This window comes from Echinops telfairi, unplaced genomic scaffold (assembly GCF_000313985.2).
Source record: "Echinops telfairi isolate 266 unplaced genomic scaffold, ASM31398v2 ScPeMD7_4225;HRSCAF=4972, whole genome shotgun sequence".
Classification (NCBI taxonomy): domain Eukaryota; kingdom Metazoa; phylum Chordata; class Mammalia; order Afrosoricida; family Tenrecidae; genus Echinops; species Echinops telfairi.
In genome coordinates this window covers 18,420,892-18,445,315 of record NW_022108124.1, presented here as the reverse complement: position 1 = coordinate 18,445,315, position 24,424 = coordinate 18,420,892, and the positions used below count along the sequence as shown (strand labels likewise).

Sequence of the window (24,424 nt, the reverse complement as noted above, 5' to 3'; positions counted from 1 at the left end):
GCGAATGTTAACAGGAAATAATAGCTATATTAGATGTATCCAGCCTGGATCTCCATCCTCATGGGTTTTTAACATTCAAAACTGCTGTGTCGAACACTGATGTCATTCACTGTCCCCAGACCCATCTCAGTCACCCAGCAGGAACCTCAGTGCCTGTCCTGTCACAGCACACCCATAACCGCCAACCGCAGCGGTCGCTTGGCGAGACCTCTCCACACTTGCTCATCCCTTGTTCTCATGCACAGGTCTGGTTTGGCTCCCATCCCTTTCTGCCTGGACTTAGGAGTCTGCTGAGGTGGTGTTTCCTAAAAGATACACCTGATGCTCCTCAAGAGCCTCCACTACAGTCCGTGTGTCCTCACCTCTGCTCCTAGCTCGAGGCACACCACACACGTCCACTGCTGCCAAGCACGCTCCCAGCCAGGTGCTCTACTAATGCCATCTCCTCTGGGAGCCCGTGGCCAGTCCCCAGGCAGGACCATTCTCCTCCCTCCTTCACCTCTGGGGTCACTGATGGTGGAACACACCTCACTCATAAGCTAGCTCACAGGCTGGCCCTCGCTTTCCCACCCTGTGTGCCGAGCCAGGCACGTGTCAGAGCTCAGTATCAGGGGCTCAGTCTGCATTTGTTTCGAGGGCAACGTGGGAGAATGAGGAACCCGGCCGCTAAAGCGCAGGCAGGACGGCAGAGCCGGGGCTGCTGGACACTGTGCGGACAGAGGAAAACAGAACGGCGGGCTGTCTAAGGTGTGTCTAGGAGAATACCCAAGAAATTGGTAACATCGGGCAGCTGAGGGGTAGGGAGGGACTGTACATTGCTTCATATATTCTCAATTTTGAACCCTGTGGGACAGACCATGCCAGAAAGATAAATTCACATCCACAGCAAAAGCATCAAAAAACAAACACCTGCTCAAGCTAAGACACAAGAGGTGGGCAGGGGCAGTCCTCACGCCCAGGCCGATTGATGCTCCCTGCTGAGACCACACCCACAGAAATAAGCCAGTGACCCAAGCCACCATGGCGCTGGCACAAATCCATGGAAACAGACATAACAGGTTTAGTGCTATGTAATAATAATGGGTATAGCAAGGTTAGTGTTAGCTCATAATAGCCTAATTATCCCAAGAAAAAAGTAATCTAATTATTCCTTAAAATAATCCTGCCTATTCAGTACGAATAACCCCCCCCGACCACCCCCAGAACACGAGGGAAAATGACGCCGTGGGAGCCCACCTCTATGTCCTCCGAGAGTTTTCTCAGTCTGAGAGCTTCTTTCAGATCCAGAATCTCCCCCTCCTGGGCCTTAGTCAATGCCTTGCTCTCTTCTTTGTCAGCCAGAGCAGAGTTGTATTTGTGCTGCAGAAAAGAAAGCCTGCTTTCAGATGACCGTAACTTAAGAATGAGCCTGAGCATCACGGCGACCACCAGCTTCCACGTCCACACAGGGAGTGCAGTAAACCCTGGCTGAAGGCCTGAGTACACGTGTGTGTACAAGGGGCTAATTTCACAAGCATCAATCAGTGCAAAGCTGTCTATCAGGGGCACAGGCTTCCCGGTCAAGCAGAGGAGGGAGGAAAGGTGGCGGGACCTTCCCTGAGACGGCAGGGCAGGAGCGAGCACCAACATCCGATTTGGGGCATATGCTGGAGAAGCAAGCCATTGCTTCATGGAAGCACCTGCAGTCCATTAGTGGCAAAATAAACTCAGTTGGTAGAAAACGGTGGGTTCTAACAAAGCGTGGCTTCTGTTCTCCCTGAGGCCCCTAAGGAACGGTCACAGGCAACAACCAGTCACGTTTTAACCAGCAATTCCCTAAAGATGCTCAGAGGACAGATGGTGCAGCTTATGGCCCCGCCTCCCACCCCCCACCCCATGTCCTGCAGGCTGACACCTTCAGAGGCACCACAGCTCCTGCAAATGGAGAACTCTCTGGCACTGTAATTGGCTTGACTACAGAATCAAGAGGGTGGAGCTTTATTAACCTCTCACATCACGGAGTCTATGAAGTGTGTCTCGTGCTCTGATTTAAAATGGCCTCATGGGGCACAGAACTTACGTGAATGTCCTTCAGTTCTTGCTTCAGGGAGTCCACGGTCTCTGTTTTCTCAGCGAGTGATGCTCTCAGTTCCTGGATCTGACTCATGAGGCTGGCCACAACTTCCTAACGAGGACAGACACAAAAATCTTCATGCCAGTGACGCGAAGGACATAATTTTAAAATGGTAACTCATCCATCTTTCCAAATAGCAAGACAAATCAATTTTATATTAGCAAAATATCATGTATCACAGTACTCATATTATCAGTTTAAAATGCAATGGTGTCATATTCTTTAGTCTGTACATTTTCTTTTTTTTTCTTCCCATTTCTTTTTTTTTTTTTTTTACATTTTATTAGGGGCTCATACAACTGTTATCGCAATCCATACACACATCAATTGTGTAAAGCGCATTTGTACCTCGTTTCTCAAAACATTTTCTCTCCACTTAAAGCCCGACATCAGGTCCTCATTTCCCCTCCCTCCCCGCCCCCCAGTCTGTGCATTTTCTTTGACTTTATGAACTAGTCGGACTAAACACAGAAGCACCTCCATAAGGCCGCTGCCTGACTCCACCGTGTGGTCTCCTCCCACGTCGCCAAGGTGCAGTCTGACCACGGTTCTATCACTGGCTGTAGGGGAATCTTTGCATTTTCCTTCACGGACAGATTTCTGCTTTGCACAGCTTCCTGCCTTCACAGGTCTGTTGTACAAATCATTTCTACCATCCTAGTTAAAGCTGACAACAGGCACTGGAGAATTTATGTCAGGGACTCAGAGGACCATCCTTCTCCAACAGCCTGACTGGGCGAGCGAGGCCCAATGCACAGAGAAATGCTCGCCACCAGGCAGCCAGTCAGTCTCCAGGGAGGTGAGGGGCAGGCGCACACCACCTCTCCCCGCCAGTGGGCTGGACCTGCAAAAATGCGGGTGGGCATGCGTTCTGCCGTGCACACTCCCAACAACAAGGAAATTAAAACAAATGATTTTTAAAGCACAGTTTTCTAAGGAAGTCCACAAAAGGATGAACAGGCAAGGTGGACCTACCTTGTCGGAATCTCTAGACTTCTCCAGAGTGCTGACTACTTTTTCAGAAGCAAGTAAGCTCTCTTCCAGTTTCTGGACTTTTGCCCCCTGAGAAGAAGGTAGAACATTTTGACTAAGCAGCTATTCTTAGACACAAAATTAAAATAAAACCCACCTATGTGAAGCAAGGGTAGTGCTAGGCTCCAGTCTAGAGCCTCCCTGTGAGCCCTGCTCGACAGCGGCCTCGGGCCCCACGACCACCCTGGGCCCCACGACCACCCTGGGCCCCACGACCACTCTGGGCCCCACGAGGAAGCCTCTCTGCGAGGGTGCTGCTTGTACCCACTGGGGGTTAGAGAAACACCAGATGAAAACAAAGAACCCGACAAAATCCCATCTTTTTATCCCAATTCCCAGTGTCTCAGAGCTGGCCCTTTTATGATGACGACTATCTTAGAGCAGGCTGCTAGGCACCAGGAGTAAGGGACGGGCTTCCCACCCTCAGCTGAGAGGAACGAGACGCCTACCTGCTCCTCACACTTGGCCATCACTTTCTGCTTTTCCTGACGCACAGTCTCGAGAGCTTGTAATATTTCTCTGGAAGAGAAGAACTAGTTTTTACTTTGGAATTCCTTCGAAGGAAGCAGGCATGAAGTCTATTCAGACAGAAGAGATTCAAGGCAATGCAGCAGAACTTTCTTGGGCACGTGACTTGGTATCAGCTACTGTACTCCAGTAGAGGCCACAAATTTGAACCTCAAAAACTCTTAACAACTCTGGTGCAAACCCATTTTTGTGCCAGGGCAGTTGATTTTTCTTCAGATGGTTCCGTACTGCCCCCAGCGTATTATTACATATGCACCAGCCATCTCTTTACGCTGAATGCAACATGCACGTGTGCTAGAATGCTTGGGGACTGTTTTAGCTCTCAAAACTTGGGCACTTAGGACAACAGTTCCTGGTTTGTTGGAAGTCACTGAATGTTTGAACTAAAAACTAAGTTAAACACCTCTCTTCTCAACTAGATGTATACTCCATGCTCACTAATGCACACTAGAACGAAGAAGAGACAGTCTCGTTTAAGAACTCTACAAATATCTACTGAATAAGTAAACTCTGCCCACCAGAGTGACCTTGACCTTGATCAAGGGCAAAAGATTGACAGAGATTACCAAGAAATGAAAAACACACAGACAATGGCATTCATTTTAAAGAGTCAGGGGTGGGAGGTGGGGGGGACAAAAAACACAGATAAGTCAGTGCTCACATTCCTATCATAAAAGGAACAGTTTCAAAATTCAAATTCATTGCCATCAATTTATTTAATAGTGACCCTATAAGTTAGACCTCATATCTCTCTCTCTCTCTCTCTCTCTCACACACACACACACACACACACAATTTACTCCCCGAAGACTACATGTTCAGACACACCACCAATTGTTATTTGTTTTAAAAATGCTACAGCTAATTATTGAAATATTTGAAAAGATTAAGTTTCTCTACCTAACAATTTATACAAAAGTTTAGGTTGATTTGGTGATACTTTTAGAACAATGACTATTCACAGGGTATTAGCAATTTCAAGAACATGTTTATAGACAATATTCTAGTCAACAGGAAAAATAAATAGAACTCACTTAGAAATGTTTTCTTTATCTTCTTCAAATTGTAATAACAATTTGTTATTGCGTTCTTTCTCTGCTTCAAAAAGCTCCATCAGATTCTAAAAGACAACACTGTATGAGACTTTAAGGCATTCTTATTAGCCGTCTGTAGCTAATCAACAAACTCTCAGGGACGACATTAAGCGAAAGGGGCTATGGTCCAGTACAGGAAGGAAAGTGACCAGTTACCTTCTCTCTAGTCAACCAGCACTCACTTACTTAACTTACTTTCAGATCAGACTTCAGAGTTTCATTCTCTTTTCTGCTGTTTTGGAAGTTTTTGGTAAGCTGGTCCATTTCAAATTTCATTTCTTCTTGCAAATTGTCATAGGAATCTTGCAGGCAGGCTTTTCTCTCAAGCAGTTTTTCATTTTCCAGTCTTTATCAGGAAAAAAGTTGATGTACAGTAAATGTAAACATTAAGTGTACTTCTTCTAGCCAGATGATCTGCATTTTAATTTACCTACTCCTGGCAAGCCCTGATGAGCTAGGTCAGGGGTTCGCAACCAGCAGGCTTTCTACTGCCGCCAGCCACGAGTTACAGGACCCTGTCCTGCAGGCTCACAAAAGGAGTCAGAATCCTGGCCCATATGAAACATCAGCGCCCACTCTAGAGCACACAGGATGAAGCCAGACAGGTGAGGGCTGGCCCGCGACCACCTTCCCCCAATTCTCCACTCCGCTTCAGCCCTTCAGGAAGGGCTGACATGAGCAAGGAGGAACCAAAGAGGAGCCCACCGTTTCCATACTGGAGACTTAAGCTGCACAGCTGCAGGGTTTAACCACCCCTGCCCCCCGCCAACTTCTGGGGGTTCTGGGCACCTGGAACAGCTGCTGTTTGGGTGTAGCATGTCCAGCCCCTCCTTCTGAGAAGCGCACGCCCTTGCCTGCAGGCGTGACTAACCCCTCCCACCCCTCGCGAGTGATCTCTACAAAGGCAAGCAGGTGACTCCAGCAAGACCCACTGGATCTTCCCTGGATATTCGGACGCTGGGAGAGGATTTTGGAGGTTGCTACGCTGAGAATTGGGGGCTGCTTTCCTGCGACCTGTTCCCTAACACACAGCAGAGGGTCCCCAATAAAAAAACAAACTCATTGCCACAGTCAGCACTTACAGGTGTCTGAGACTAAATCGTTAGAGGATCAGAAAGCGCCATCTTTTCTCTGTGGGGTGGCTAAGAGGGCTCAACTGCTGACCTTGTGTGACGCTCTATGTCACCAGGGCTGGCAGAAGATAGAGCACCAACAGCGTAACGAAGGGGCTTCAACCAGTTCACGGGCACACCCTTTGTCTTTTCACACCAGTCCACCATGCGTCTTTTGAAGCCTTTTATATTCGAGACCCCATCTGGTCTGTCCAGGGAACCGAGATCTCCCCCAGGTCCCTCCAATGTTGAATGCCAAGAAATAACTTCTTTTGGTTGCGCTACTTTGAATTGGGTTCACAGCACCAAAACACAGGCCACCCGGCCCCTGGACACAACAGAACCACTACCTGACATTATCGAGCTGAAGCTGCACATGTATGTGTCTTTCCGAAAGCTGGTTGAGTTCTTTCTCCTGCCTCTCCTTGAGTGAGCTGTACTCCAGTTTCACCGAAGATAGCTCTTTGTCTGCAGACTGAAGGACCACGCGGAGGTCATGCACCTCGCTTTTCAAAACTGCAAAACAAAACGGCAAATCCTCAACAGGTTTCCTTGGAAGCATTTTAGAGAGCAAGCACATGCATGTGATAGGTGCTCCTCCCCTCAGAGTGAAACAGAGAGACCATTCTCCATCTGGCTGCTGACCACAGAGCAGCAGGCAGGAGCATGGGATTCTGCCTCCCCGGGTTTGTTTACACAGAGCAGCCAAGCTCCATCTCTGACTGCAGTGCACGTGACTCCCCCAACTTTCTCCTGTAGAACGTGGACTCCAACACTTGATAGGCGAGGGGCGTGGGGAGAGAGCATATTTTAAGTGACTTGATCTTACTTACTGGAAATGCACCATGATGTTCCAACATAGGTTAAACACACCTGGTTTTTTAAGGAAACTCAACTGGAAGTAAACATATGATCACTCAGATCATAAAGCACCCCTTTCTTCAAACTTACAGTCATTTTTAGTCTGTGTCTCTCGAAGCTGCTTCTCCAGGGCATTCAACTGTTCCAGGGAGTCCTGCTGCTGTTTGGTCCAATCAGTTCTTTCTGATAGGAAAAGCTTCGGGAAAGAAACGCACTTACTTAGAAAAGGTATAACCGTGTTAGGACATTGAGTGGTTTTGTTGTTTAAATCCAGTTTCAAGGTCTCTCCAAACCAAAACCCAAACTCACAGCCATCGAGGCAATGCTGACTCACAGCGACCCTATAGGACGGCAGAGAACTGCTCCTGCGAGTTTCTGAGACTGACCCTTTAAAAAAAAATCATTTTATTGGGGGCTCATACAACTCTTACCACAATCCATACATCTATCCATTGTGTCAAGCACATGTGCACATTTGTGGCCATCATCATTTTCAAAACATTTTCTTTCTACTTGAGCCCTTGGTATCAGCTTCTCATTTCTGTCCCCTCCCTCCCCCACATCCTTCCTCCTGACTCTTTTTGGAAGTAGAAAGCCTCCTTTCTCCTGAGGAGAAGCTGATGGTTTCAAACTGCCGACCTTGGAGATAACAGTCCAACGAGTAACCCTATGGTCACTAGGGCTCTCTAAGTTCTCTAGCTAGAAGAAACTGGTCATTTCCATGCACTGCCGTGAGGACGACCACTGTAAAAACCTGGACTGTCCACTTGGCTTACGGGGAAACCAACGAGCAAGGAATCTATCCAATTGTACTATTGGTGAAGTCACCCAGCGTTTGTCTAGGGCAGTGGTTCTCAACCTTTCTAATGCCTTGACCCTTTAATACAGTTCCTCATGTTGGGGTGACCCTGTCTGTAGGCTTATCTGCATATGGGCGGACCCGACAGATAGAGGAGCAGTGTCTCGATTCCTAAGACCATGGGAAAAATGGTCTTAGGTGACCCCTGTGAAAGGGTCATTCGACCCACAGATCTACAGGTGCTTGTCTTGGTATGAGCACAGGTGTGCCAAGTAAACATGAAGAGAAAGGTTTCGAGCAGCGAGCAGCGTGTTCCCCTGCAACACTCTCAGTGAGGACCCGGCTCCAAGGTTCCCGCGGGGCCGCACCTGCACCTGCACCCGCACGCTCACCTCTTGCATCTGTGCAGAATGATGTTCCAGTTTGTCGATTTGCTGCTGCAGCTTCACATTCTTATGCTCTGTTTCATCTAACGTGACTTGAAGGCAATTCATTAGCTCCTGCAGCAGAAAAACTTCAACAGTCAGGAATTCCTATCCTGGAAATTTTAAATATTCTGATCACTCGCTCACTGCCATCGAGTCATTGCTGATTCCCAGGGAGCCCCTTGGGGTTCCCGAGACTGCAACTGTTTACGGGAGTAGAAAGCCCAGTCTTTCTGTTGCGAGCTACCATGCAGATTGTTGCCTGTTATTAACCCAAACACTAGAAAAACGATGTAATTTAAGAGTTAGTGTGTTTTTTCATAGCAGCAAGCACCAGCAGCCCCATCCCATGCAGTAGAAATTCCGGTTAGCTTAACAGAGGATGGTCTCTCAGCTAAGGATCGGTAAAGAGTACCCTTCAGATAGGGAGTCCAGCATGAAGCTCCCCCCACTTGACTGGGCAGCAGAGCAGTTATGTGAGGGATGGTGGCCCAGTAAACATTCAACTCCTGATAGATGCAAACCTTGGAAAGATCTATGTATAGATTATTGTGTCTTTGATCTGTGCAAAACCTGTGTCTGCCACTTTGTTTGGGTTTGGTATGTAATTTGCTTGATGTTCACTGAGCTTTTGAAGCCATTGTGAGACAGGGAACCCCACTGTTTCCTTCTGTCCTGTGCTCTCAGAATAAACTTAGTTTCTCAAATCCACTTTGTCTCTGTCTTTGGCTGAGACAGTGACAAGCTATCTCGGAATCTTGTTCCAGCAACAATTCCACCATTTCTGACATTGAAAAAATAAAGAAAACAAAACACCTCACAGGCACAGAGGTCTCTTCGGGGCCTGAAACCATTTTACAAGGCTGCACTGCTGAGGTCTCATGCTCTAGGATCACACGTGTGGTCCATCAAAGGGAGCAATGTGAAACACAAAGCGATGATTAAGATCTTGGATTAAATCACAGCATAACCCGGAGCCTTCTAAGCAGCTTTCTCAGAATTGCCAGGAAGGCCTCCGTGCACTTGAAGGGCTGCTTTCTGAGATGGACGGGCAGGAGGGGAACCGTCCCACAACAGTGGGCAGTGGAGAAGTTGAATCATAAAAAAGAAGACCCAATCACCAGAATTCTGAGATGATCAAATTTCAGATGCTCTTTCACATACCCTGAAAGGAGTCTATCAATCTGATGCGTGGTAAGACTATTTGAACAATTCTATGCGTTGGTGGCAGATACAGCTCGTAGGGAATGGTCCTTCTACACGTGAGGACACCAGAGCCCCAGGGAGCTGCGTTATTGGCTAAGAAAGAACGCGAGAGGACTGACCTGAAGAATACACCAATTTGAAATGAAATAGATTTAAATACTATCGATTCAAGTTAAAATGATGAGGTCATGGAAATGTGTGTAAATAAACATCCACCCACATTCCTTTCTCCTGAAACTTGGCACCATTACCTGCACCACCCGGAGCTCCTCAGAAATGGCCTCAAGCGCTTGCTCACTCATGGCAGGTGGAATTGGCTCATTAAAGATATCATTCTCTAATTTATTGGCATTTCCAGTCGGTGTTTCTGGGCTCAATCTTGGAATAGGTCGAGATTGAATTTGATAAGCTTTGGTTGGTGTAGTTATAATCTACAGCAAAAAAAAAAAAGGTTATGGAAAACAGTATACAACATTAAAAAGAAGTGAAATGCAGGATATTTACCACTTTCATCAAAAGAAGCAATAAAACTGAAATCCTAGTCATCACAAAGGAAATGAGAAGCCACATAAAAATGTCCACACGGAGACAAACTCATCAGTTCAACGCAGTTTCAAGAAGACGTCCAAGGACGCTTGAAAATGAAGCTTGAGAAGCGGATTTCAAACCCCGCCCAAAGGCTCCATATGCAAGACAATCCGAGAGCACGCCGAGACCTCCTAGGTCAACAGACCCATAAGCCTCTAGTGGTGGTGACCCCCCCAACCATGAAATCATTTTCGTTGCTACTTCATCACTGTCATTTTGCTACTGTTTTGACTCAGGCGACCCTGTGAATGGAGCGTTCGACCCTCAGGGTGAGAACAGCTGCTCAGGTCACTAAGGAAACACAGTATTAGCACACCAGAGTCAGAGCACTGGAACAAAATGCAAAGTCCAGAAACATCCATTTATATGTAGAAATTCAAGTTGGGGGGGGGGGGGCGTGTCAGGAATAGACTATTTTTAAAGATTTCTACGTCATGCCACTCAAAATAAATTAGCAGTTGCATTAATGCGAACAATGTAAAATGTTATTTAAGTAGTAAAAGAATATAGACTATACTGCAGATCGTGCGATGATCTAAACCTTTATAAAGCATGGAAGAAGTAACAAAAATAAACCTGTCAACATAAAACTTTCCAAATGTCTGTATAGCAGACGTTTTCAAGGGTGAGAGACAGGCAGCAGGGCAGGAGAACAGAGCACACCAACATGTCCCATGCTCCATAGAGGTCAATACATGAAAGCTCCAGGAGCCTAAAGAACAAGGCACAACGACTAGCACAGTGGACTCTGTCTTTTCCCTGGAGAAAGATACGCAAATGGACAGCAGATTCAAGACGGTCACCCTACTAGAAATGCGAGGTAAACCCTAAATAAAATGGTCCAGCTACCGTGGAAAACAGGCAGTTTCCTCAAAAGCACAGGGAAACAAAGGTCTATGCACCAATTGCACCTCTAGGCTTACATTTCAGAGAGCTGAAAGCAGGGACCCAAGCACGTGCCTTGTCACCCACATTCACAGCAGCATTCATCACAATGCCCTAAAGGCAGGTGCAATCCAAGTGCTCATCCACAGACAAGTGGGAAAACATAGTGTGCCCCCTTACATGACGGAAAGGCCTTCAAGCACGAGGGAAACTATAGCCCTGACGCACACTACGACACAGACGAGCCTTCAAACAGACCCAAAGCAACCAACGGGACACCCAGGACAAAGGTGGCGGTCCTGCTCTCTGACGTCCAGAGGAAGGAAATGCAGAGGGGCAGCCAAGTCACATACCAACTACAAGCGGAGAGGAGAGGGAATGGGAGCTACTGCTTAGGGAGCACAGATCAGAATTTTGGTGATAAAAATTTGCAGTGAGCTGGTGGTTAACTGTTACACACTGTGACTGCACAGGAATCAATGGCTCTGCTTCGTACAGTGCAAACCTGGTCAAAACGGCATGATGCCCGCTCTTCGGGGAGATGTTCAGAAATGAGCCCCTCTACTGAGAAGGTATGTGGGGCAGTCACTCAGAGGGAACACTGCAGCAGATGGACCGAGATGTCCTTCAGAGCATCCACCCTGAGAAATGCTTGACCTGGATACCCTCTAAATAGGCTACACGTCAGCCAGACCACCTATGACCGAGTTCAAAACCATGTAGCGGCTCGATGCATCTTCTCAGTCAGTGCACACTCACTGTGCAAAAAGCTCCGCAAAGCCCTCGGGATGAGAGCCAACTAACTCGGGCACGGACGCTCAAAAGAAACAAGCCTTAATTCGCCTGAACACAAAATGCACATCTATTCAACTAGAAGAACCTTTGATGGAGTAATTATGCAAGGAAAACTAACAACAGCAGTGAAGACCTGCACGACGGCCACCTCTGGCAAACCCTCTCGTTCCCACCGTCCTTTTGGTCGCCGCCCCATAAACTACAGCAGCAGGCCGAGTGCCTGTAATTAATTCTACTAGGCCAGGTGTTACAAAGAGGGGGCTAATAAGATATTTGGCAACATTCTTCAAGTCTTTAAAAATAATGTCTGATACTAGCAGATTTTAAAGGTTACTTAAAAACGTAAAATTCTATCGCAGAAGAAAAAAACTTTTTTTTTTTGCACAAAATCACAACACAGTAGCAAAGAGACCTCGGTTCTCCTTCAGACACAGGAGTAGTGATAAAGCGTCAGTAGGCTGAAAGAAGGGAAAGCAAAATGAAACAAAACCCCAGCGTGGAGAACAGCGTTTGTGTGAGAGAAGGAAAGGAACACAGGAAAGCAGGCTCGCCAACGCTGTCTCCACAAAGGGCGTGGACAGGACGGCGGGAAGATCAGCAGACGCAGACTTGTCCCTGTCCTTCCTGAACAAGTGCCATGCGAATCAGAAAATGAAGACAATGACTTCCACAAGAAGTCTTCTGGCACAACAGCACTAATAAAAAGCACTATTATAAATCCATAAGCATTTACATGGTTTTTAAAGTTTACGATGTCTAAGAAAGCGGGCTACAGCCTCAGAGAATGAGGAACCATCACGGTGACCATCGCTTCTGGGTCCTTCCTGTCCATTTCCCTGGCCTCTCCTGATTCTGAGTCAGCATCAACTGGACAGCAAAGGGCTTCTCTTCACCCTCAGAGGCACGCACCTCCTTCCTTTTTCAAGGGCTGTGGTTTTTGAGGGGGTGGGGTGGGGATCCCCTTGCTATTCCCAGCGTTCCCTAGAACCCTGCGGGGTCTTGTCTTGAAGGTTCCGGCTCTCCCACGGAGAGCGGACAGTCAATCCTGCTGGACAGCAGTTGACTCTCACTGAGTTCAGCCCCTGGTCATGTGCTTCGTCCGTGACTTCACGTAATGCTCTAACAGACCTGTCATTAAAGAGTCCTGATCCTCAAACCAGAGATCACCTTGGCGAGGCTCAGGAGTCAGGAAAGCACCCTCAAGGGAGTGGCAGACTGGGATTTGAAGCCAGCTCTAACTCTCAACGCTGCATTCTCTCCTGCTGTCCCTGGGGGTCCACATCAGACCCCTGGGAGCCGGGGCAGACATCAGAGATGGCTTGGCTTAAGCTGCAAGGGCTGCGTCAGCTCACCTACCTTAATGGTTTCAGCATGGATTTTATTCAGCTGAGAAACTTCTTGCCGCTTGCAGACTTTAGTTGCTTCCAAAATGTTTTCAAGATTCAAGTTGGCTTTTTGCAAAGACTGGAGCTCTGATTCCAATTCTAGCTGCTTTCTCCTAATAGACAGTAAAAGGCTGAGTATTTCAGGTAAGAATAACAGCAGGCATCCGCAGAGTGCTTCATCACGTGTCCCTGAACTCCATCGTCTCTCTCTGAGTCACAGAGTCTCTCAGCCTACTCCCCTCATTCACCAGTTGGGTTACACATCGCTCAGGAAAGTTGATGACTGTCTAAGACACGTGACTAGTAAGTAGTAGTGCTCGGATTCAAAGCCACATAGGACGCGTGTCTTTTAAAACAAACCTCTCTCGAGCTGTACATGACGAACGGCGTTGTTTGGTTATGGGATGCACGTGGATTCTGATTTCCGTGAGCCCATTCATCAGAGCAGAAGTGCCCCATGGGGTTTTCTGGGCCGTCCTCTCATCTCGACAGAAGCTGACTGTTAAGTCTGTGTTGTGTCATGGGGAGCCACTAGGTGGGGTCACAGAGCCAGGCTTTCTGTTAACAGCGAGTCCTTGACTACTGCACCACCAGGGCTACTTCTACTTTGCAACAGGATTGATTTTAGTTAGACTATGAATTAGCTTTAATATGATTTATCTTTGTTTTCTTCTATACAATGAACATGAATATTAATAAACCTCTGCTTCCTAACATTTCTGATGGTAACAGTGATTTAAATTAGGTAACCAGATAAATAAAGAATTTACAACATAAATCCAAGAGATAAGAATTTCAATAGCAGCTTTGTATTAAACATTCATATCATCTAGCTCAGGGCAGCCCACAGGCCGCATGCGGCCCTCCAAGGTAATTTTTTGTGGTTTACGATGCTCTGAAATAAAGTGAAAATTTAAAAAAATGTTATGAAGAAAATAGCGCTTAGGGGAGATCGAGGCAATACCATACACACAAGCATTGTGGGCCACAAAAAATTACCTCGGGGACCGCATGCAGCCCATGGGCTGCCAGTTTGACACCCCTGATCTAGATCATTAAATGTATTATTAAAGGGCTAGAAGCAAAACTTTTCAGGGCAAAACCTAAGTTAGTTGCTGGTCTTTAAGTTTAATATTTAAAACGAGGTGTCCAATATTTTAAAGAAATGTCTTTACACGTTACCTTGTTAGTTCTTTGAATTCTTCATATTCTTGCTTGGAATTATTCAGCTCTGTCTGAATTTGCAGGAGCTGTGCTTTCAGTTTCTCCGTGTTTGCCAGTGAACACTGCTCTCCTGGGACTTTAGAAGAGAAGCTTGGCTGACCTGATAACAAGGAAGCACCTTCAGTCTTTGAAATGACCAGCACAGTACGAAGAAGAACAGAATGCTAGTTAGGCGTCCAACAGAGGCCTAAGGGGCACAAGGAGCAAGACGCTCATGCACGAGCATGAGGAGTCACCCTGAGGAGCAGAGACCACGGGACGGAGGCCATGTCTTCCCAGTGGGAGCGGAGGAGACGGCGAGGGAAGCAGACGGCCCGAGCCGTGCAGAGATCAAGAGGATCAGCTACCACTCACAGGCTACAGATGACTTAGGGAACCAGGAACAAGGGCAGAACGCACTAGTTTTCAGAAACTGCATGGATCGCTGAATATGCAGGAGACTCCACTGAGTTTCAATGTGGGAAAATATCAAGTAAAAGTAGTTTGTAGAATGACAGTGGTTTAAAAGCAGATGGAGTCTAGAAATTGCCATATTTTGAAGGTAGTGAGTAAATGGCAGTGAGCTACAAAAAAATGGCATTTTTGTCATTTATATTTTGCCATAGTAAAAAAAAAAAAAAGAGGAAAAATCTCAACCAAAGAAAACAAAAAACAAACACACCCATATAGATAATACAATTCTCCTTTGATAAACAGCAAGTGGGGTCTTAAATAAGCTCATGAGCGACACCCAAAGTCCAGCTATCAGCGCCCCCCTGGCTAGAAGAAAGCACGGTGAACATCAAAGGCACAGGCAATCACACACTGGCCCAGGGAACTTTGCCCACAGTAGACTCCACAACCTTGAGAACAGAACTGCATGGTGCCCGGCTGCGAATACCAACTGCTCTGAAATCAATCACCAGAGGACATCCTGGGGAGAGCGGGAGGAAAATGTGGAACCAAGCTCAAAATCATAGAAGAGGCTCACTGGTTGGAAAGAGACTGGTGGGCCATTCAGACTAGGACCCTTAGTCACCCGTCAAGTTTGGAACTGAATTCACCCCATGGTTCAATCATACACAGGTCTCGAAGAGGCACAATACCACTAGCAAGGTACACACACCTTAGAATAATCAACAGCTGAGATCAAAAGGGCAGCATTTACCTAAGGACACAATTCAGAAGGTTTAGGAAAGAAAGAATGAAAACAGGAAACAGGCAGTGAGATAAGTAATGACACATCGAGGGGATGGTAATGAATGAGATGAACAGAAAGGTGTATCAATTATTGAATGTAAAACTGATGATCTGCTCCAGAAAGCTTCACCCAATTCACTAAAAAGTTTTTAAAAAAAAACCAAGATTGGGTATGATAAAACATCCTGCAAATACTATTGCTTCTAGGAATGGGGCAAGCACAGACTTTGTAACCAGATCCCCAGGGACTAACACTGATAGTTGTCAACCTCGTTAGATTAGATGCTCAGACTGACTATGCCATTTTTCAAAGAGCTAAAAGTAAACTTATGGAAATGACATGCACAAAGTGTACCTATGTTGGCAAAGATGGCTGCTAGTATGACATCAGGACTCAGTGCTGCATGGACCAAGAGACTGACCTCCCTGATCACTATCACACGACAGACGCCAGCCAGGCTGATTACGATTTCAACTCCATATTCATTCATTCATTCATTCTACCATTTCATTTCAAATCCTTTGGAAAAATTCCACTTACCAAAAATTAAAGTGATATCCCAACAAACCTTTAATCAATGAAACAGAAATATGAAATGCAATGGGCATATCCTTCCTATCACGATTAGCCGATGTAATTTACTACTGTGATTTTCATTTTGAAAAAGTTTAAAAACCGGCTCTTGATAACCCAAGAGCATAAGATGTTCGCAGATCAGGGCTGGACGCTAACACGAAGGCCCGACTGTAAGACACTATAAACATGCTTTGAAGAAACCTCCTTTACAAGGCACGTGTACAATCACGCCTCACCTTTGCTGCTTCTCTCTGTCTCACAGACGTCGGAGAAAGCTTTCTCTAGCTTTGCAATGGCCTGGGCATCCATTTCTTGGGCTTTTTTCACAGGTTCAAGTACTCTTAGTCTCCTATTCTCCTCCCGGAGGGATTGATTTTCCATCGCATACTTGGCAACGCGAGGGTGGTGCTCTATCTGCGACACAGAAGCACGGGCATTGTATACATTCATACATAATACATACATCTCCCTAATGCACATCTTTCCAAACAGCCCACTGCTGTGGAGAGCAACGCGGCATTTGTGATCGGATTGAAATGTTCATAGAACAGCGCTGTTACTGAGTTCTATGACGTTCCTCCCAGCACTCAAGGAAGTACACAGGGTGTGCACTGGTGCAGACTCTGCATGCCAACGGGCCAGACTATGTGCACGGTGAGAAGGGCAGGGGAGACTCAGGAGGTTAGAGTGCCCTCCAAAACACACTACTAAGGGAACGGGCACGATGTATGCTTCTGGGGACAGACGGAATAAAAGCAGCCATATTAGTTTAAACAGTCATCTAAGCACTCTGGAAAAAGACACAAAAATCTGATACTGATTATCCTTTGCTTTTTATCCCTGGGCCGCCTGTCATTAAACGATCCTTCTTCTCCAGGGAAAAGGGAAAACCTCACAGATACATTCTAGAGTAAGGTGACCAGATTTTAACATTGGTAAAGCGAGACACCATTGATAAAACTCATATCCTGGTGAAATAGCCCCATGGCAGCGGAAAGCCGTCTACCCTAGCTTGTCATGCATTCTTTCCAAAAATCGGGACTTTTTAAAAACGCCATGGGACGTGCGAAAAATTGTTAAAAATTGGGACTGTCCCACCAAAAGCGGGACTTCTGGTCACCTTATTCTAGAGAGACTGCCCTGCACACTGCCCGCTGGGGTTGAGTTCTCTTACAGCAACATCCTCACACCTTCCTCCCTTTCCTTCAGGCAGTGCTCGCCTGGAAAGGGGGAAGGAGTGATGAAATTACCCTAGGCACTGAGTTCATTTTAAGCTACTTCCACTGCCCTAAACTACAGGGATTCAGTGACTCGCTTGTACTTCCTCTGTATTTGTTTTCAAAGGCCACGTACGCACTTGTTCACGCAGAGTCTGAATTTCATCTCTCAACTCCGAGAGCAGGCGATCCTGTTCCTCCGGCAGAAAACTTCCCCGGGATTCCTTGTGGAGCTTCTCCAGACGCATTATTTGATCCTCTCGAAATTTCACAATCATTTTATTAGATTGGATGAATTTTTCCTTTTTGATGGTGAGGTCTTCTAATTGAGTAACCTTTTCTATCAGAGCCTTAAGAAAGTCACAATTTGGTTAAACAAAAATAATTCCACTTCCCTAAATTTCATAAATCTGAACATTAACACGAGCTTGACATTTCATCTTTTTCTTCTTTTAAACAAAAGGTGTAATGAATAATATTCACATCATCGTGTTCCTCGTTGTTGCTATTGTGAGGCGCTCTCTCATCAGTTCCCACTCACACTGAACCCATGTACCCCAAGCAAAGCCAAACACCCCGTCTGGGAACATCCTCAGTTACTGCTGTCCGCACCCCTTGATGCAGCCACGGCGCAATCCTACATTTCACCTTGACATAAAAATATCTATGTATTTCTCAGTGTGTCTTCAGTGAAGGCTGACATAGCAGTTTAGACTCCCAATGGACAAGTCCTGCCTACGGAGTCTAGTGACACTGCTAACTTCTCCAAACCGTGTCAACATTCCCATTTCTATTTTGGCAGTTCAATGCCCATGAATATTGCTTCCCTGTCCCCTAGGATTCTCACCATAGTTTTAATTATTGATCATTAGGTCTCAAATCGGTGATTTTCTAATTCCATTTCATCCTAAAAGCCAAGTTTGCTTGTTCATAGCCTTCGTTACAGACACGCTACCATTGGCTTTGTAAGGCAGCAGCAGTGAACACTAGGACACCAGATTCAGTTCCTACCTTCCTTTCCTGTTCAGACTTCTTAAAGAACAGCATTGCCTCACGGAAACACTTCACATAGTTCGTATTCCCTGGGTCTGTAACTTACACAGCAAGAAGAAAAAAGGAATGGGAAAGAAAGGTTTATTTCTCAAACTTTTAAAATCAAGAGATTAACCAAAACAGGCAGCCGTTAGTGGACGACTCTCAACTAACCTAAAAGAACCATGTGGTCATTGTAGGATTGTGGATTCAAATGAACCCCTTCTCCAAGGAAACTTCCCTTCCTCTGGAGTTACTAAACAGATAGATTCTGTAAGGTATAGCAGAACCTTAGAAGTACATCCAAAATGATTTGGGGGAGCCTGATTGGGTTGTGTGCCTGTCTTTCTTTGATAAACAAGCATTTTTACTGTAAATTGGCTGAAGCTGTTTATACACGTTTGTTTCACCTCATTCATTGCAATTCCCTCCATGTAAGTTTCTCCCTGCATTTCCTATTTCCAGTCCTCCTCCCCTAACTCTCTGAACTTTGCCCTTGGGTAAAGGCTACCCCTTTGACCTCAACTCATTGGTTATTCCAGGTGTGTGCCTATCTCACTAGGATTACTGTTCTCCGTATACACCTATCTACTGTTTGGCTGAAAATCGGCGGTGGGTTTACCTAACTCTTGCAATCTAAATCACATTCATGGTTTTATGAATTTTGCATTAACTCATTGTATACATTACTATTCTTGGAAGAAAAATTATTTAATTCTATTTAACCTAGATTACATATAGTATGATAGAATCTTAGAAGTAGATCTAAGTAGAATATATTAGCATGTGTTTAGCACATATTGGGGGTGAACTATCCACATTACTTCAAATCCCTCTTCCTATGAAACTCAGTGGCAATGGTTTATGTAACTGATTCCAGATGAAGTACTAGGTTCCCATCTAAGGGAAATAAGCAGAAAGGGATCAACAAGGGCAGACGGTCATGGGAAATTTGGGATCTACCACCAAGAGTTCTCCAGTTAATATTAGCACATGGTCTTGCCCAGGGAAAAGGACCTGCTGCTCATCTTACCTCTGGTCAGAGAGCTCTCTGGTGGTATCTGCCCTGAAATACAATGGGCCAGTTGTTCTTTGAGCCTCTTTATTTCAGCTTGCAGCTGGCTCACATTTCCTTGGGTGTCTTCATTTACCACTGCCTATGCAAGAAAGAAGTTTGAAGGAAGCAGTAAAAGAGTGCTTGCTGAGCTCTACAGACCGACTTTCACATTTGTTTGTGTGATTTGGAGTGAACCAAAGAAAGCTGCACGTTCATCTCACCAGCATCCCAGTGGCCCCACAACCAGTGTCCTTCCTCTGAGCCTCCACATGTAGAACCAGAGCAGAGTGCCAGCCAGGCTCCCTGCCCCCCACTTAAACTTTCCCCCTCTGCTAACCACTCCTGGGTACTGCTGGATTGGATCACCCGAGACCTAGTTACACTCAACCTCTTATTTCCTTTGCTTCTGCAGAGGAACAAACACCCCAGTGTATCTGTCATCTCCCCTCTGTGCTAGAACACCGTCCCAGAGAGCCTTGTCAGGCACTTCCAAGTGCTAGGCTGCAATGGTGGGGACAGGGACTTACCATTGGCAGGGACCAGTATAAGGCTCCTTGCTTTTCTGTTTTGCATGTCAAGAGATTTTTCCCAGTTTTTTCTAATACTTATGGCCAGCCTCATTATGAAGCATGCCTGTACATTGTGACATCATGATCACATTGGTGACATGACTCTAATGGTCACTGCGTTCTCTACCTCCAAAGACTACTAGAAATCCCAGACACAGGGCCAGAAGGCCCTGGTCACTCTTTCTCATCACAGTAGAAATATACAGATCAACACCTAAGGAAATAAAATGAATGGCTCTTCTGACTTACCAGGAATGGCTCTGAAATAAGTTTAATTTTAAACAGAAAAGAAACTTTTCTTTCTAACTTTTAGGTTTTTACAAGTTGATCCTCACACCCATGGAATCTGTACTTGCAAATGTGCCTACTGGCTAACATTTTGCTTGTAGGACTAAATCAATACTTGCGATGCTTTCACGGTCCCTTGTGGGTATGCAAAAAGAGAGGGACAGGCCTTCAATGCACACGCTTCCACGCTGCAGCCAGGCAAAGCAATCCCACAGCTGCTTATTTCAGCTCTCAAGTTAGGCCCCGTGTCCTTCCACAGGCTACGTAGTACAGCTCGAGCTGTGCAGCGGGTCTTGGTGAGAACAGCTGTGCATTAGATAAGCTATGTTCAGGCATCAACAGTAGGGCTTGTACCGCTGAGTTCCGGATTAATAAAGCAACAAGACACATTTCTAAAATCTTGTTATGCAGAAAAACACATACCACTTAAGGTGATGCATTGGTGGTTGTTAGTTTCCAACTCTGACTGATTATGTCATTAAATTTAACATAACGAAGCCATTTCCAGGCCCACAACACCCTAAGTACACTGGTACAGTTAGGTCCATTGTTAGGTGATGTGCCACTCTATTGTTTTCATGACCTTCCACTTTACCAGCCATGACATACTTATTATTAATAGGTGGAAGAAAACGTTGCTTCCAGAGTGTAGAAAACTAACACTGAATTACTCCTAAGGATAATAGCTTAGCACTTGCCTTTTCAGTGTTTGCAATAACTTTATAAAACACAACGAATGCAAACAATGAGAATCGAGTGAACTTCTCTCCATGCAGGATGTGACTATCTCAAGGACTGAGCAGATTGCCCTGGCTCAAGAGGAAGGGCAACCTCAACCCATGTCCTCTCTCATGAGATGATCAGATGACCAGGGGGCTGCCTTTTGAGAAGATAACAACCAATTTTGTCCACTGAAGAAAAGAGGTCATTAACTAATTTATCACCCTAACTACAGTACAGTTTCCCAAACTTATTTGACCTCCTGCCCCTTCTCAGAAGAAAAATTACTCAGCAACACCCCCCTTTCCCCCACTCCCGACAATTAAAAACGCTTGTACTGTAGCTCAGAATCCAGAACAATGTGTGCAGATCTGCTTTTGCAGCCTCCGGATCATCCCAGCACCCCACAGTAGGCAGCATCGCCCACTTTGGGAAGCAGAGATGTAGAGCCACAGGGGTGTCCAACCTCTCCAAAGGGCTGCGCTCTGTGGTCTTTGACAGTTGACACTGATGGTTGGCAAAGTCTGTCCTCAGGCCCAAACCAGCCCACCGCCTACTTTTGTAAAGAAACTTTGTTAGAACACAGCCAGGCCGTTTGTTTACAAATAATTTATGATGCTTTCTATATAACAAAGCCCTGCTGAGTAGTTGGGGCAGACACCAAATGGCCCAAGAAGTCTAAAATGGAAACCATCTGACGCTTGACAAGAAGATAGCCAACCTCCAGTGTAACGACCACCAAGGAGACTTCCTGGCTACAAAGCAGAATGTGGAATCCTTGGACGTGGTGAAAGACGACGTTTGTCAGGGTTATGTTCATGGTGTATCGCTCACCAACAGTCGAATACACAGACTCAGGTAAGTAAATGTAGTTTCCAAACCAACTACAAAGGAAAAACTTTGACTTCTTATAACCAGCTCCTAGCCAAACCTTCACAGCCAAAGGCCTAACCTGGATCTCCACGGAAACCCTTAACACAGAGGGCTGTGAAAAAGGACGTGGGATTCTTGAAGATGAGCTTTTGTCAGGAAGTAAGTAAAAGTTAATGTTGGTATTAGAGTAATCAGGAAAATGGGATGCAATAAGCTTATGTATCTTGCTAGTTTGTTTAATAAAGCACTCAGAAGGATTTTTTTTTTTTAACTCAGAAGGATTTTTACCTTGTTTTTAATCAGCTTGGCTCTTTGAGCAAAATTGAGAGTTGATAGAGTTTCCCCAAAGCACCTGGCTCCAGGATGCACATTCGCAATGATGGCTGTCTTGGCGTTACCTCCCAGGGAATCCTGTTGAATGACGTGAATGGTGAGCATTTTCAGGCAGGCAATCACAAGACCGCTCTCAAGCAAAGGCAAGTATCTATTCCTGCCGCTACGACCGAGAGGCACCTGACCATCAAGCAGAGGAAATAAGTGTAACCACAATAAAGAGTCCAGACTCGATGGCCCAGCGTACCCGCAGCAGGAAGGTGAGCTTGGAGTCTCTGTAGCAAACGTGTCTCTGCTTCCCGTGGCCCACATCCACAAGGGCAGTAATCACTTGACCCAGGCAGCTCAAGGAGCGGTTGATATTACCTGCTTCCTGAGGTGTTGGTGGGGGAAACAAAAAGAGAAAACGAAGTGCACTGGTTACTTTTGGTATTTTAAATTACAGTATCCCAAGTAGGCGTGAGAACTCTGGAGGAAAAGGGAAAGCAGCGGCTAACTAGTCAGGGACACTAACTTTTCAGGAAAAAGATGCGGTCAGCTATCCTGTACCCTATTTGATACACACTATGATTTTATCATTCAAAGACAAACACAAAAATGACGTGAAACAACAAAATTATATTAATTCCCACTGATAACAGCTTGAAGTTGACCTAAAGATACAGATAAAGAACAGGAAAAAAAAAAGAGTTGGGCTTGGGGGGAGCAGGGAGGGAAAAAAACAAGGAGCTGATACCAAGGGCTCAAGCAGAAAGCAAATGTTTTGAGAATGATGATGGCAACAAATGTACAAATATGCCTGACACAATGGATGGATGGATGGATTGTGATAGGCGTTGTATGAGCCCCCAATAAAATGTTTTTGCTTTTTAAAAAAAAGTTGGGGTAGCATATTTATTATTAAGAAAAACTTCAATCCTGGTGTTAAATGTTTGCTACATTATAAGGATGTAATAGCTAATCACTCAATTTCCAGTCTGGTGATGTAGTGGTTACTCACTGGGCTGCTAATTGCAAAGTCAACAGTTCAAAAGCAGTAGCTGTTTCAAGGGAGAAAAATGAGGCTGTCTAGTGAGTTGGAATTGATAATGGTGGCAGTGAGTTTGGTTTAAGCCTCACAAAGCCACTGATGAACTTAGTCAAAATAAATAAATAGGTAGACAAAAAGCAGTCTAACTCTGTAAAGTATAATAAAACCCAAGCCTTCTGATTTCTTGTTCATTATCATTCCACAGAAAGGCCAATGAAAGAGGAAATAATTTGACAATATTCTTTAGTAGACACATATTCTATCAACACCCTTTACAGAAAATCCTCACACACAACAGTGCCTTGTTGGCAGGTGCAGCAGGCCAGTGTTGTTCTGTGGCAGACAGGGTCACTGTCAGTCGAAACTGATGGACAGCACCTCACAATGACCACAATGATGTGGGTGGCTTCTGCAGTCCACTCTGACTCATGGCAAGCAGTGCACATCATGCAAAACTGAGCTCCATCAGGTTTTCTGTGGCCGACTTTTCAGAATTAGATTGCCAGGCCTTTCTTGTATGATGTCGTTAGGTCAGTGGTTCTCAACCTGTAGGTCATGACCCCTTTGAGGGTGGAACGACCCTTTCACATGGGTCGCCCAATTCATAGCAAAATGACAGGAAGTAGCAACGAAAATAATTTTATGGTTGGGGGGATCACCACAACAAGAGGAACTGCATTAAAGGGCTGCGGCATTAAGAAGGTTGAGAACCACTACTCTAGAACCTCAAACTTTTAGTTAGCAGTTGAGTGCATTAACTATCTGTACCATGTAGTATTAGGAAGTGGGGGCAGCCCCCCACCGCTAGTCGCGGGTTCAGTAAGCACAATTGTAAGGTTGAGATATATAAGTATTATATTAAAGTCATCATGAGCATGAGCGATAGAAGAGATATTATAATAATGCAGTCAGACACAATACATGGTAGCATTGCTCACCTCAGACCCGCTTGGTGGTCCACGTGGAGAGAAGGGGAAGGGAAGGAGGATGGGAAAGGGAACAAGGGGGAGAGGATGGGAGAGGAGAGGGGGAAGAGAGAGCAGTGAGAGCCCAGGGAGAGAGACCTCTACTGCTAACCCAGGCCTGTATACCTTTTGGGGGCGTACAAACCCACTAGTTACAGGTAGACATACATCACAGGAAGGGGTTGCACTATAGGTTATACAGCAATGAGAGGGCGTGGTCTAGGGACATACATGAAATAGAAAGAGGAGGGATTGGGGGGTATACATGTGATAAGATGGCTGGATCCTAGATTTAGGATGGCAGCTTAACTTTGACCTGTTCTCTGGGTCTCCATAGGAACCATTATCAGTAAGGTGCAATCCCCTCCTACAGGAACCAAATAGATGACTGCAGGCCTATCCATTGTCTTTAACAGCAGGGGGCGGGGCACTGCAGTCTGGCACGCTCAGGGGGGATGCCTGATCATCTGACCTCCCCCCACAGTACCATCCATGGACTCAGTAAAGTATAATAAAAAACCTTTGAAAAACAGTGCA

The 24,424-nt window shown here is 45.7% G+C and overlaps 1 protein-coding gene across 1 annotated transcript in view; it reads right to left on the bottom strand.

The window, feature by feature from the left end:
- Positions 1-24,424, bottom strand: part of KIF15 (kinesin family member 15) — a 58,871-nt gene that overhangs the window by 12,095 nt on the left and 22,352 nt on the right. The window contains exons 9-26 of the mRNA XM_004708542.2: positions 22,140-22,265; positions 21,848-21,970; positions 19,086-19,209; positions 18,032-18,108; positions 17,161-17,370; positions 16,040-16,217; positions 14,006-14,147; positions 12,795-12,936; positions 9,422-9,601; positions 7,932-8,039; positions 6,831-6,936; positions 6,230-6,395; positions 4,963-5,113; positions 4,708-4,793; positions 3,595-3,664; positions 3,089-3,175; positions 2,060-2,164; positions 1,237-1,359 (exon numbers count right to left, since the gene is read on the bottom strand). Of these exons, the coding sequence (XP_004708599.1) occupies positions 1,237-1,359; positions 2,060-2,164; positions 3,089-3,175; positions 3,595-3,664; positions 4,708-4,793; positions 4,963-5,113; positions 6,230-6,395; positions 6,831-6,936; positions 7,932-8,039; positions 9,422-9,601; positions 12,795-12,936; positions 14,006-14,147; positions 16,040-16,217; positions 17,161-17,370; positions 18,032-18,108; positions 19,086-19,209; positions 21,848-21,970; positions 22,140-22,265 (2,304 nt within the window). The remainder of the gene's footprint in view (positions 1-1,236; positions 1,360-2,059; positions 2,165-3,088; positions 3,176-3,594; positions 3,665-4,707; positions 4,794-4,962; positions 5,114-6,229; positions 6,396-6,830; positions 6,937-7,931; positions 8,040-9,421; positions 9,602-12,794; positions 12,937-14,005; positions 14,148-16,039; positions 16,218-17,160; positions 17,371-18,031; positions 18,109-19,085; positions 19,210-21,847; positions 21,971-22,139; positions 22,266-24,424) is intronic.